Consider the following 13,461-nt stretch of genomic DNA (forward strand, 5'->3'; position numbering starts at 1 on the left):
TTTAAATTGTTCCTGATTTTAGAGGGAACACTTCTAATGTTTCACATAAAGTATGATATTTTTTTATAGGCTTAGGGAAATTACCTTTACCTGTAACAAACTGAATTCTGATTTTTGAAAGTGTTAAATTTCATCATAGTACTTTGTTTCATCTATAGAGATGATTGTTCTCCATTAATGTACTAATGTTATTTATTTCTTTGTTACAGTTTTGTTTTTTAAAAGTTTGAACTGTCCTTTAATTGTTTTAGATCCATTTCCTTCATAGATTATTGTTTATGCACGTATAGGATTCATTTTAATGTTTTTATCTAAATATTCATTAGTATTTTTATCTAGGTTTTTAAAAAATATTCATTTTACTTATTTGACTGCACTGGCACTCAGGCAGTGTTATGTGTGGTAACTGTTCTCTGAAGCCCTGCACCACTGGGATCTAGTTCCCTGAACAGGAGTCGAACCAAGGCCCCTTGCATTGGGAGTGCAGTCATAACCACTAGATCACCAGGGAGATCCCTGCTAGGTTTTGGATTTTTTTTAGGATTTATTTTTTCATTTATTTTTGGCTGTGCTAGGTCTTCATGGCTGCTCTTGGGCTTTCTCTAGTTGCAGCAATTGGAGGCTATTCTCTAATTGCAGTGCTTGGGCTTCTCACTGAGGTGGCTTCTCTTGTTGCAGAACACAGGCTCTAGGGTATGGGTTGGTAGTTGTTGCCCTGTAGCATGTCAGTCTTCCCAGACCAGGGATCAAACTTGTGTCCCCTACTTTGGCAGGCAGAGTCTTAACCAGTGGTCGCCTAGAGTAGCCCTAGGTATTTTTAACAAATGAAATTGTGCAAGTTGTGCTGTCTTGCCTTCTCTGTGAGATTATACAAGTTTGTATGATGAGTTTCCCATCATTTCCTGGCTCTACATCTAATTGAAGAAATTTTCCGTTTCTCGGATATTGATAAAACTTACTTTCATAGATAGTGTGGGGCTGTTTACTTTATGGAGAGGGTATACCTCTCATTACTATTTTATGATCGTGGACTAATCAATTTTGTCTTCCTAATCCTTTCTGGGAAAATTTTGGCTACTTTCATTTTCCTAGGAAAGTTTCTATTTCTTCTAAGTTTTCATGTTTATTGGAACAAATGTATAAATACAATTCTGCTGTCATGTTTGCTTTAAAAATGTAAATTTGTTTCAATATGTTAGGGAATGCTGTGAGCTTTCTGATTTCAGGCAAGCCTCTTTTCACCATTTTATAATAAACTAGAGTGCTTCTGACACAAACATTGGGTCTTTTATAAGGTACAGTGACATATTTATGGTGATATTTGTATATTTCTTAACCATTAAGCATGTATAAAACTCTACTGTTTTTATTAAGATTTTTTATTTTCCTTTTTTCATGCGTGGTGATAAAGGTGTTACATTCCAACCCTGTTCTTCCTATAAGCCTGAGACTTTTCCTAGTGGTGATTTTTTTTTTTTTTGTAAATCCATATCACATTACATCAGAACTGCCTGTGTATAGTGATCACTTACAGATTTTAAGATTGCTTTTCTATCGTAGAGTTATGCACCCTGTCTTGGTCGTAATAGTTTTCTTTTCCTCATTTCTTGATTATGCTTGTCCAATTAAAAAACTTTAATAGTTCTTTTTTATTTTATTTTTATTCTTATCAAGCTTAAAAATAGTAAAAGGCTTAAAATAGGGCTCCTGGTTGACTGCCCACCCCCCACAGCCCTAACATAGATGTTTGTTTCCCTCTACAAAACTAAAACCTCCTTGAGGCCAGAATGGGTTTCACTCATCCTGAAATCTTCAGAACCCAAAACAATGTGTGGCACATGGAGGCTCAATTATTAGTAATGTTTTTAATTCTCTCTCAAAAGAAGTGGTGGCCTGGGCACAGGAGGCAGACTGTGGAGGATATTCTCCTTTCCTGGGTCCGCTACATCTTCTCCATGTCTCCAACTGTAATTGCAGCCTATTGAGTAATGTGTGTGTTGTTACAGGGGTTGTTGTCATTCACGGATATATCTATGCAGTTCAGCTGGGAAGAGTGGCAGCTGCTGGATTCTGTGCAGAAACACCTGTATCGGGATGTGACTCTGGAAAACTATAGTAACCTGGTGGCTATAGGTAAGTACAGCTTAGTGAGCCTGTATGAGCCCAGATCCTGAGTCATAAGTCACCATTGCCTTTTCTTTTGTTTATCTACCCTGAAGCCTCTGGAGATCACATGTTCTTAGCCCCTGCTTAATCCTCAGCTCCTCACTGTCATCTTCCCCAAGTGCAAACAAGCTGCTTCCTTTCCTCCCTCCTGACCCCTTCCTTAGTCTCCAGCAGTCTGACTACATCCTCTGTGACTTTCCCTTAACAGGGTATCATGGTAACAAACCTGATTTAATCTTCAAGTTGGAGCAAGGAGAAGAGCCATGGATCATAAACTCTAAAGTTTCCCATCAGAGCTGCCCAGGTGGGTGAGCAGATACCATGAAGCTGGGAGGTGGGGAGTAAACTGGGTTGACATTCAGGCAGTTTCTTGTGTGGGAACTGTTCTCTAACCCCTTGCACCATTGGAGCAGCTTGGGATGAGCCTAAGAGTCCTCAAGTGAGGGCTATCACTTTCCTCCCATGACTGCAAGAGGCTGGTGGGCCATTCTCTGCACACTGCTCAAAGGTTGCTTTCTGGGTTAGTTTCCTTCCCTTGAACACATTCCTTACTGTGGTCACGGGCCTTATTTTCCCTTTTGCCTCTGCAGTTAATTCCCTCAACTTTACCTACAGTCTTTTCCTTCTCTCCTCTTGACTGTCTTAGGAAGTTTCATTGCTTCCTTCACTCTTCTCAACTAGTCATTTGGAAACTACAACTGCTACCTTCTTGGGCACTTTTCTTTCTTTTTTTTTTTTTTTTTTTTGCCACACTTCATGGCTTGCAGGATTTTAGTTCCTCAACCAGGGATAGAACCCATGCCCCCTGCAGTGGAAACATGGAGTGTTAAGCCCCAGGCACTGAGAAAGTCCCTTGGGCACTTTTCTGAAAAGAATTCTGCAACCTAGCATAAGTGGTTTTTATCACCTTACATTTGTTTCCCTGACTCCTCTTTCCCTTCCCTATTAAGTTGTCCAAGTTTGGGCTTCTCGTCTATATTGTAACTCTGAAAGACCTCTTCCATCCTGAAAATTGAAACTTTTTCCTCCCAGTGTTGTAACAGCAGAGCTACCAATCTCCCCCTGCCCCCTTCTTCCTGCACTCTGGTCCCAGCTTTATATGCTTCAGGACAGAGGTCTTGGTCTCCCACTCTGCTTTCTTAGTGGCAGAAATTGGAAGACCCTTCCGAAATTGCTCTTCCTCTTCAGTTTTCCCACCACTTTCTTCTTTGGGGAAGAAAATGTTTTTAGCAAGCAGTTCTGAGGAAGCAGGACAGCAGCTGAGGTCCCCAGTACAGCAGTCATGTCCTAGGGTGACTGAGGCTTGTGTCTGATGCGTGCTGTCGAGACCTTGCCCTGCTGTTGCTGCTTTCCTTTAACCTTGCCTTTCTATCACTCTCATCATCACAGTGTTCAGGCCTCACAGATGGACTTTCCCTTTCTCTCTACATCTCTTGTCCGACCTGAAATGTGGCCTTCTCCAGGGCTGTTTTGGCATCCCTTTTAATTTGCACGTGTGCCTTAGAAGACCTCATCCCTCATGTCATTCAATACCTTGTATGTGCTGTTGATTCCTGCTTTTTACTGAGCACTGAATTTAGGTGTAACTGTTTACCTGTTTCTCTGTTTGAATATTTAATGAAGATCTCCAGTATAATAAGATCCAAAACAAAGTCCTCTGTCTTTCTCCAAACATGTCTCTCTCCCAGTGTTTTCAGTCTCAAAGAGCAGTACCTCCTGCTTCTCAAGTCTCAAATCTAGGAGTTTCTCTTGCTTCTGTCTAAAATGTTTTTGCCTTAATTTTCTTATGGCTCAATCCCTGTTTTAATATCTCATTGTACCATCCTAAACGTTGTACGTTTTTACGTGCCTGTTAATTCACCTTTTTAGTAAACTCCTGAAATTATAAAATTGGCATAAATAGTTGACAATGGCTTCTATTAGTAAGTGCAGGCTAAATTTTTTAAACTTCTATTTAAAAAATACTTCTGATTACTGCTAACCAGCTACCCATTTCTGTAGAGGGATTTATTTTGGTTTGATTCACTTCCCTTTGCCCCTTCACTTGGTTATGTGGTGTGTGTGCACTTGGCCAGTATTTCTTTTGAACCAGTGTCAGAGGCCTGGACCAGAAGAAAAAGACTCATTACATAGCAGTTCTAAAGCACTTTAATTCTATATCAGGTTTATTTATGATTTTTAAATTACAGTGTGTTTTTTTTTTCTTAGATGATTGGGAAGAATGGTACCAGAAAAATCATGATGAACTTGAAAGTGTTGAGAAAAGCTATGCTTGTAATGCATTTGGAAAACTTCATCTGAGCAAAAGCCACATTTCTTCAAGACAAAGATTCCTTAAATATAACACACATGGAAGAAGTTTGACACAAAATTTAACTTCAGCCACAAGCTGCCTAAGAAAGAATGCTGATCAGTTTCATGGGTATGAAGTATCATATTTTATTAATCATCAAAGAACTCATAGTATAGAAAAAAACTGTATATGTAATGAATGTGGGAAAGCTTTTCGTTGTAAATCACAGCTCATTGTACATCTCAGAATTCATACAGGAGAGAGACCATACGAGTGTACTAAATGTGAAAGAGCCTTCAGTGCCAAGTCAAACCTCAATGCTCATCAGAGAGTCCATACAGGAGAAAAGCCCTACTCCTGTATCGAGTGTGGGAAAGTCTTTTCTTTCAGGTCACAACTCATTGTCCACCAGGAAATTCACACAGGAGGGAAACCTTATGGTTGCAGTGAATGTGGGAAAGCCTACAGCTGGAAATCACAACTGATTTTACACCAGAGAAGCCATACAGGAGTGAAACCATATGAATGCAGTGAATGTGGGAAAGCCTTTAGTTTGAAGTCACCATTCATTGTGCACCAGAGAACTCATACAGGAGTGAAACCCCATAAATGCAGTGAATGTGGGAAAGCCTTTAGGAGTAAGTCATACCTCCTTGTTCACATTAGGATGCACACAGGAGAAAAACCCTATCAATGCAGTGACTGTGGCAAAGCCTTCAATATGAAGACACAACTTGTTGTGCATCAGGGAATTCATACAGGAAATAATCCTTATCAATGCAGTGAATGTGGGAAAGCCTTTGGTAGGAAGGAACAGCTCACTGCACATCTGAGAGCGCATGCGGGAGAGAAACCTTATGGATGCAGTGAGTGCGGGAAGGCTTTCAGCAGCAAGTCATACCTCGTTATACACAGGAGAACACACACAGGAGAAAGACCCTATGAATGTAGTTTTTGTGAAAGAGCCTTTTGTGGGAAGTCACAGCTAATTATACATCAAAGAACTCACTCAACAGAGAAGCCCTATGAATGCAGTGAATGTGAAAAAGCCTATCCCAGGAAGGCATCACTTCAGATACACCAGAAAACTCATTCAGGAGAAAAGCCGTTTAAATGCAGTGAGTGTGGGAAAGCATTCACTCAGAAGTCATCTCTCAGTGAACATCAAAGAGTTCATACAGGAGAGAAACCATGGAAATGCTCTGAGTGTGGGAAATCCTTCTGTTGGAATTCAGGGCTTCGTATACATCGAAAAACTCACAAGTGAGAAGTCAGAACAGAGTAGATGTTGGAGGATGCATTCTCACAGAAGTTGATCCTCAGGAGACTTCAGATGATAATGGAAGCAGGATATATAAGCAGGAATACCTAAAAATACATTCTAATCAAATTAGATATGTGGGAGGGGAACTAATTATATTTGGAATGAATATGCAAAAACTTTCAGAAGTAAGTCATGCAGATCTTTATATGCAAGAGAATGGTTGAAGGAGTAAAGAGCAGTAATGGTATAAACAGTAGCATAATTAGGAAGATTTAATTTGGGGAATGCATATTAAGTCCATATGAATTTAATAAATCAGGAAAGCAGTTTCCCATAGAAAATGTGTTACATGGGGAGTCATGTTCCAAATTTGATGCAGTTTTGGGGTGAGGAAAGTCCTTCTTGGTGGAGGATAAAGTAGTTGGGTTTTGTTTGTTTGTTTTTAATATGTAACTAATGGGAAAATAGCAAAGAACATATTCTGAAGGTTCAAGGGCATGGAGTGTGACTTTCCTGAGCAACACTGCATAGCAGTTTTTAAAATTTTGGTATTTTATTTTTAAATGTAACTTGTTATATTTGATAATTTGTGGAATAACATCCTCCAATATTCTCCATATTAAATGCTAAGTATCAGTATTGTCTCTTTATTTCTTAGCAATATAACTAAAATAATGTGACTTTCAATAAATGAAAGGATTTGTTCTTACTCCAAATGAGTTTACTTATTCAGTAAATGGGTCTGTCAGGCATTACAGCACTCCTTTCCAAGAGTGCTCGTGGTAATGAAGATTGATTGTATTTAGTAATTCAGTGTCTGCTCCCCATTGATTGATAAGAGTGGCTTAGAATTCTCTGGAGAAATACCCCTCCTATGTTGTGCATATCCTTGTGGTGTGTCTCTCAGGGTGTCCTTCCCACAAGCCATAGGTGAGCATTCTGTCATGGTTGAGTCATGGTAACCTCTTTGCCAGGAGTTTGAGTCTCTAATTCAGTCTCACATGAACCAGAAGGGAAATAATCAGAATTCATTCTTGTCCCACAGTTTTACTAAGACCATCAATTAGTTCCTGCTATTTCAATTTCTCAGAATAACTTTGGATATTCTGAACCTGGTTTTTTGGTGTTCTCTGTGCTGCCTCATTTTCAATAAAAATATTATTTTCTGCTAATGTTAAGAAGAATGAGTTCTATTTCTTGTAACTGAAGGGCTTTAATTGGTAAGTTGTTTTGCTGGAGTAAACTGTTAGTAAACTGTTGGATAGAAAACTGTTAAAGAAAAGTGGGGTGTATGGTTTAGGTTTATTCCTAAGACAAGAAGAAAATCTTTCAGATTCCTGCTTATATTCCAAAGTGGATACTTTTTAGCTGATAGTATGAAATAGTGTTCTTACTTATGTACATCAAGAACCTTGTGGACTCTATTGGTAAGACTCTGGCAAAACTCAGGAGCTATTGTCCTAGAAAGTTTTAAACTTAAGAGGAAATCTGGGACATCAGATGAAATGGCTAGTTCTGGTTCCGTCAGCTCTTAAACACAAGGCCAGACTTGAAGGCCTGAATCTCATCTCCGGGAAGTGTTGTCAGCAGCTCTCTGACATTGTGGAAATAATTGCTTACTCAAGAGTTGTAGGGTTGAGATGGTGGAAATCAAAGACACAGTTGCTGAAGTACAGATCATCTACCTTAAGTGTGCACCAATCCCTTATATAAACATGTTAGAAAAAGTGTCTCTTGATCATTTGAGTAGAGAGATTTGTAAAGAATCTGAGGACTCAACCTAGCAAACTCATGATACACTTTATATGCTTGTCACTCAGGGATACAGCCTAGATGTTTACAAACTGCAGACCACAGGCCAAATACAGATTGTTGATACTTTTATGGATGGCAAGCTAAGAAGCTTTAACATTTTTAAATGGTTTTAAAAAGCTCCAAACTACTTTATGAAGTGAAAAAATTATTTGAAATTAAAATTTCAGTGTCCATCAGTCGAGTTTCATTGGAACACAGCCAGCCATAATCTGGCTGTGCGTTGCTTATACACTACAGTGGCAGAGTTGAGTGGTTGTGGCAAATGCAGTATTGCCCCCAGAACCTGCTAACTCCTGATGTAGACGCCCTTCCTTCCCAGAAAAAGTGGACCATGCCTTGTAGGAGGAAGCTTATTCTTCCAGTACCCCATGCCTCAGTTACCAGCTATGTCCAAATGTACTCTTTTTTATGAAGACATTGATCATATTGACTTAGGTCTCATTCTGTTGATCTAATTTTAATTTAATTATCTCTGTAGAGGCCCTGTCTCTAATGCACATTCTGAGATACTGGGGTTTAGGAATTCAACGTATTTTTGACAGGATGCAATTCAATCCATAACAGTCTGCCCTCCTTCCCCCCAACCCCACCAAATTCATGTCCTTCTCACGTGCAAAGTGCATTCATCCCTGCCCAACATTCCCCCTGACCCAAATCTTAATCTACTCCAGCATCAACTCTAAATCCAGAATCTCATCTAAATCAGATATGGGTGAAATCTCGGATATGATTCATCCTGGGGCAATATTCCTCTCCATTTGTGAACCTATGAAACCAAAAAAAGTTATCTGCTACGAAAATACAATAATCAGATAGGCATGGGATAGACATTCCCATTCCAAAAGGAAGAAAGGATAAGGGGTATTATGAGTCCCAATCAAGTACCAAAACTAGCAGGGTAAATTCCATTAGACATTAAGGTTTGAGAATAATCCTCTGTGGCTAAATGCTCTGTCCTCTAAGTCCAGTAGGATGGTGGCCCTGCCTCTTCAATCCTGAATAGTGGGGCAGCTCTCTAGAATTGAAAAGGAGGCTTCACCCTCTGGAACCAAGAAAGCGGCCCCACCCTCAGTCCATGTCCACAGCTAGATAGCTCTATCAACCTGTTTCGTGCCTGTAGAATCTCAGGAGTTTGGCAAAGTTCCTTCATTTTAACCTTTCTCTGTTCCCTTGAGTCCAAGTTGGTAGCATTTCAGCCGAAATGATTGATTGGATTCATAAGTCATATACCCATAATCTCTTGAGCAAAGACTGTCTGGCCAGATGCTTGGTGTTCTCTCCGGAGCTAGCTTTCTTGCTTTTGCAATATGAGTAAATGGAGAGTCTTCCAAACCTTTGCAATCTAGTTCCTTTATGCTTAACAATACAGTGTCAGTTTATTTTTGTCCTCATATTTTAGTATCAGCATCAAGAAAAAATTAAGTCATGTCTTCAACACCTAGATTAGAAATCTCTATGGCTAAATATCCCAATTTATCACTCACAAGTTCTGTCCTCTGGTAAACGCTGGAACACATGTCAGTCAAGTTATCTGCCACTTTTCTCCGATTTCCAATAACATGTCCTTCATTTTTATCTGACACCTCACCAGTAGTACCTTAACATTCTCATATTACTACCAGTAATGCCTTCAAAGCAATCTGGGCTTTTTCTATGAAGTACCTCAAAACTTCCATCAGTTACCAATTCCAAAGCCACTTCCAAATTTTTACATATTTGTTAAAGCAGCACCCTATTCTCCAGCCAAAATCTTTATACATTTGCTAGACTGCTATAACAAGGTACTGCAAAACAAGTGGTTTAAGCAACAAAAATTTATTTTTCATATATTTCATAGTTCTGGGGGCCAGAAATCTGAAATCAAGGTGCCAACAGAGTTGGCATATTCTGAGGGAAGAATCTGTTCCAGGCCTCTCTTTGACTTCTAGATATTGATCTTCTCCCTTTGTCTCTCCACACCATTTTCTCCTATGTGTGTCTAATTTGTGTTCAAATTTTTTCTCTTTATAAGGATACCAGTCATATTAGAGAAGGAAATGTCAACCCACTCCAGATGCCGCCTGGAAAATTCCATGAACAGAGGAGCCTGGTGGGCTACAGCCCATGGGGTTGCAGAGTCGGACACAACTGAACAAAAACACACACACACACGCACCAGTCTTGTTGGTTTAGAGCCCACCCTAATGACCATTTGAACTTGATTATCTCTATAAAGACCCTATCTCTAAAGTCACATTCTGAGGTGGGGGGTGAGGACTCCAACATAACTCTTTTGTGGGGAAATAACTGAACCTGTAACACTTGACAAGGAAACGGGCAACTTGAACAATACTCTAAATCAGCTGGACCTAACAGACATGTGAGCCACTCTGCTCCACTGCAGCAGAATGCATACTCTCCAAGCATTGTGGAATATTGTGCAGCACAGATTACACATTAGGCCACAGAACAAGCCCCAAAGGACACCACAAACAGCTCTAAGGCTTTAGTCAAAACTGGGACCAAATAATGATAACAGGTTACAACTCAAAGAATAAAGTAAGAATTCATATATCTGTTCCAGTTCAGTCACTCAGTCATGTCCAACTCTTTGCGATCCCATGAACCACAGCATGCCAGGCCTCCCTGTCCATCACCAACTCCCAGAGTCTACCCTGACCCATGTCCATTGAGTCGGTGATGCCATCCAACCATCTCATCCTCTGTCATCCCCTTCTCCTCCTGCCCTCAGTCTTTCCCAGCATCAAGGTCTTTTCAAATGAGTCAGCTCTTTGCATCAGGTGGCCAAAATAATGGAGTTTCGGCTTCAACATCAGTCCTTCCAATGAACACTCAGGACTGATCTCCTTTAGGATGGACTGGTTGGATCTCCTTGCAGTCCAAGGGGCTCTCAAGAGTCTTCTTCAACACCACAGTTCAAAAGCATCAATTCTTCGGTGTTCAGCTTTCTTTATAGTCCAACTCTCACATCCATACATGACCACTGGAAAAACTTTAGCCTTGACTAGATGGGCCTTTGTTGACAAAGTATGTTTCTGTTTCTTAATATGCTATCTAGGTGGGTCATAACTTTCCCTCCAAGGAGTAAGTGTCTTTTAATTTCATGGCTGCAATCACCATCTGCAGTGATTTTGGAGCCCAAGAAAATAAAGTCAGCCACTGTTTCCCCATCTATATGCCATGAAGTGATGGGACCAGATGCCATGATATTAGTTTTCTGAATGTTGAGCTTTAAGCCAACTTTTTCACTCTCCTCTTTCACTTACATCAAGAGGCTCTCTAGTTCTTCTTCACTTTCTATCATAAGGGTGGTGTTATCTGTATATCTATCATAAGGGTGGTGTTATTGATATTTCTCCTGGCAATCCAGCTTGTGCTTCCTCCAGCCCAGCGTTTCTCATGATGTACTTTGCATCTGTATTGATATATAATTGTATATGTATAAACAACTAGGAAAGAAGGGAAAACTTTTTTTTAAAGTTGAGTATCAATACATACAAAAGGAAATGACATGTTAGAAACTCACAGCTTGGTAGCCAGCACAGTGATTCTTTAAGGCAAGAGTCATCCATGAATGCTAAAACTAGGTGACAGACAGTTTCATTAGTTTCAGAACATCTTTACACAAAATGCTTACTGCTTATATTTGGAAAACAAGAAATCTGGCATTTACCACCTTAATTAAACAAAGCTAATATTGCAACTTTTGGTACAATCAAATATCAGGGAACTGGTTGCTGTGATTCTCAGAGGAGGGCACAACAGCATTTATACAGTATTCCAGCCCAAAATACATAACCTCAATCTAAATTATGAGGAAATATCTAGCAAACACTAAGTTTTGGCCACTTACCATGACAATGACATGCAATTTTTTTAATATTGAGGATGTAAAAGACAGAGACTGAAAGGCTTCTCCAGTTTAAACAGTCAAAGGTGCTGCACACTGAACCCACATTGTTTCTTGGACAACTGATGGAATCTGGATAAGTTTTGTATGTTAGATAATAGTACTGTTTGCATTAATTTCCTCAATTTTATAATTTTCCTGTCATTAGATAATAGAACGACCTTGTTGAAGACACTCACTGAAGCTTTGGGAAGTGTAGAGGACTCACACCTGCAACTCATGCTAGTACCATTCAAGAAAAATATGTTCTTTTATAGAGAAAGCTGGAGAAGGACATGGCGACCCACTCCAGTATTCTTGCCTGGAGAGTCCTATGGCCAGAGGAACCTGATGGGCTGCTCTCCATGGGGTCGCACAGAGTTGGTCACGACTGAAGCAACTTATCATGCATGCGTGCATAGAGAAAGCAGATGCGGCCAGATGTAAATACTGGGTAAATATAGATAAAAGGTATTTAGGAATTCTTTACAATTTTTTAAATTCTGTGTTTCTGTAGCATTTATTCAACTTTTTAATAGCATGAGATTATTTGTAAGTGATATAGTTAGAATGAATTTAGCAAGGTCTTTGGATGTCACATCAGATTATCCAAGTCAATTCTGTTAATACTTCTACACACCACAAAACTTTTATAAAATAGGATTTAATAAAATGAATTCATTTTCAAAAGTATCAGAATACAAAATAAGTTTTGCAGTGTTGGAGCTGCTCTGTATCTTGACTGTAGTCATTAATACATAAACATTTCCTACTTCAGGGGATTTTCCCAACTCAGAGATCAAACCTGCATCTCCTGTGTCTTGCAGGTGGGTTCTTTATCACTCATGCCCCCTGTGAAGCCCTACATAAACACACAGGTGATAAAATAGAACTTAATACACACACAAATGAGTGTTAAGTAAAACTGGGGAAAACAGTTAAGTCTTGTGGATTGTATCACTGTCAACACTCTGGCTGTGATGTTATACTATAGTTTTGCAAAATGTTAACATTGGAGTAAACTGGGAAATTATATCAGAGCTCTCTTTGTCTTTTTTACAAAGCAGGTGAATTTGCAATTATCTCAAAATTTTCAATTAAAACAAAATAAAGATGTAAAAGAATGAATAAATTATGATGTACAGTCAGTGGAATAGTCAATGAGATATTATATAACTATGAAATAAACTACAATTGAGTAAACAATATGTTTATGTCCTAGATATACAGTATTGAGAAAAGTAATTCTCAGATGGCTGTGTATAACATAACACCATAGTTAAAGGCCAATATAGTGAAGTGGAATTATATATTACTTAGACACATATATGTAAGTGATAAGATGATGAAATAAAAAGCAAGATAATGATAACCAAAATATTTAGGATAGTGTCTGCCTCTGTGAGGAAGAGGTGAGTTGGAAAGGAGGAACAGCAAACAAAGATTCCAAATATTAGTAATTTTTAATTTTCTGTTCCTCAGATAGATTCATGAACATTCATGAGAAGGTACTTTTAACTAATATTAGATAAAAAGGGACATAAATACAGGTAATTTAGACTTTGAAAAATAATAGGGAAATACTAAGGATAACCACAGGCCACTAAACATGAAAATTTAGATTAAATTTTTCATCAAGCCTAGATTATTGAGCAGTAAACTGTTACCAAACATTGAAAGACTTGATCACCATTATGTTATACAAACAGTACTAGAAATTTTTTAAAGGATAGATTACTCTCAAATTCATCTTACAATCCTCTATAACCTTCATACCAAAAGACAGACAAATAGAAAATTGTGTCTCTTGGATAGACATAATAGAAAAAAATTAGAGGACAACCTAATAGATGAAAAACTTCTGAATAAAATGGAATCTGGGTTTCTTTCCCCACATGTTTGTACATGTCTATATTAGGTTGAACTATATGAAATTACCAAAAATGAACTGTTTTTGACATATGTGGCAAATTTTATTTTCCAAAGTTGACTGTAACAATATGTCCCATCTTGCATCTTCTTCTACAGTGTGAT

General features: G+C 38.7%; 1 protein-coding gene across 5 annotated transcripts in view; it reads left to right on the forward strand.

The window, feature by feature from the left end:
* LOC110145427 (zinc finger protein 26) overlaps nucleotides 1-13,461 on the forward strand; it is a 63,015-nt gene that overhangs the window by 13,879 nt on the left and 35,675 nt on the right. For 4 of the 5 annotated variants that reach the window (XM_020905713.2, XM_020905719.2, XM_020905716.2 and 1 more), the window contains 3 exons: nucleotides 2,007-2,133; nucleotides 2,375-2,470; nucleotides 4,375-6,907. In XM_020905713.2, coding sequence (XP_020761372.2) covers nucleotides 2,007-2,133; nucleotides 2,375-2,470; nucleotides 4,375-5,726 — 1,575 coding nt within the window. In that variant the 3' untranslated portion in view covers nucleotides 5,727-6,907. Of the gene's footprint in view, nucleotides 1-2,006; nucleotides 2,134-2,374; nucleotides 2,471-4,374; nucleotides 6,908-13,461 lie in introns of those variants that run through there. The other variant, XM_070474962.1, reaches the window with a different exon arrangement.

This window comes from Odocoileus virginianus, chromosome 12 (assembly GCF_023699985.2).
Source record: "Odocoileus virginianus isolate 20LAN1187 ecotype Illinois chromosome 12, Ovbor_1.2, whole genome shotgun sequence".
Taxonomy (NCBI): Eukaryota; Metazoa; Chordata; class Mammalia; order Artiodactyla; family Cervidae; genus Odocoileus; species Odocoileus virginianus.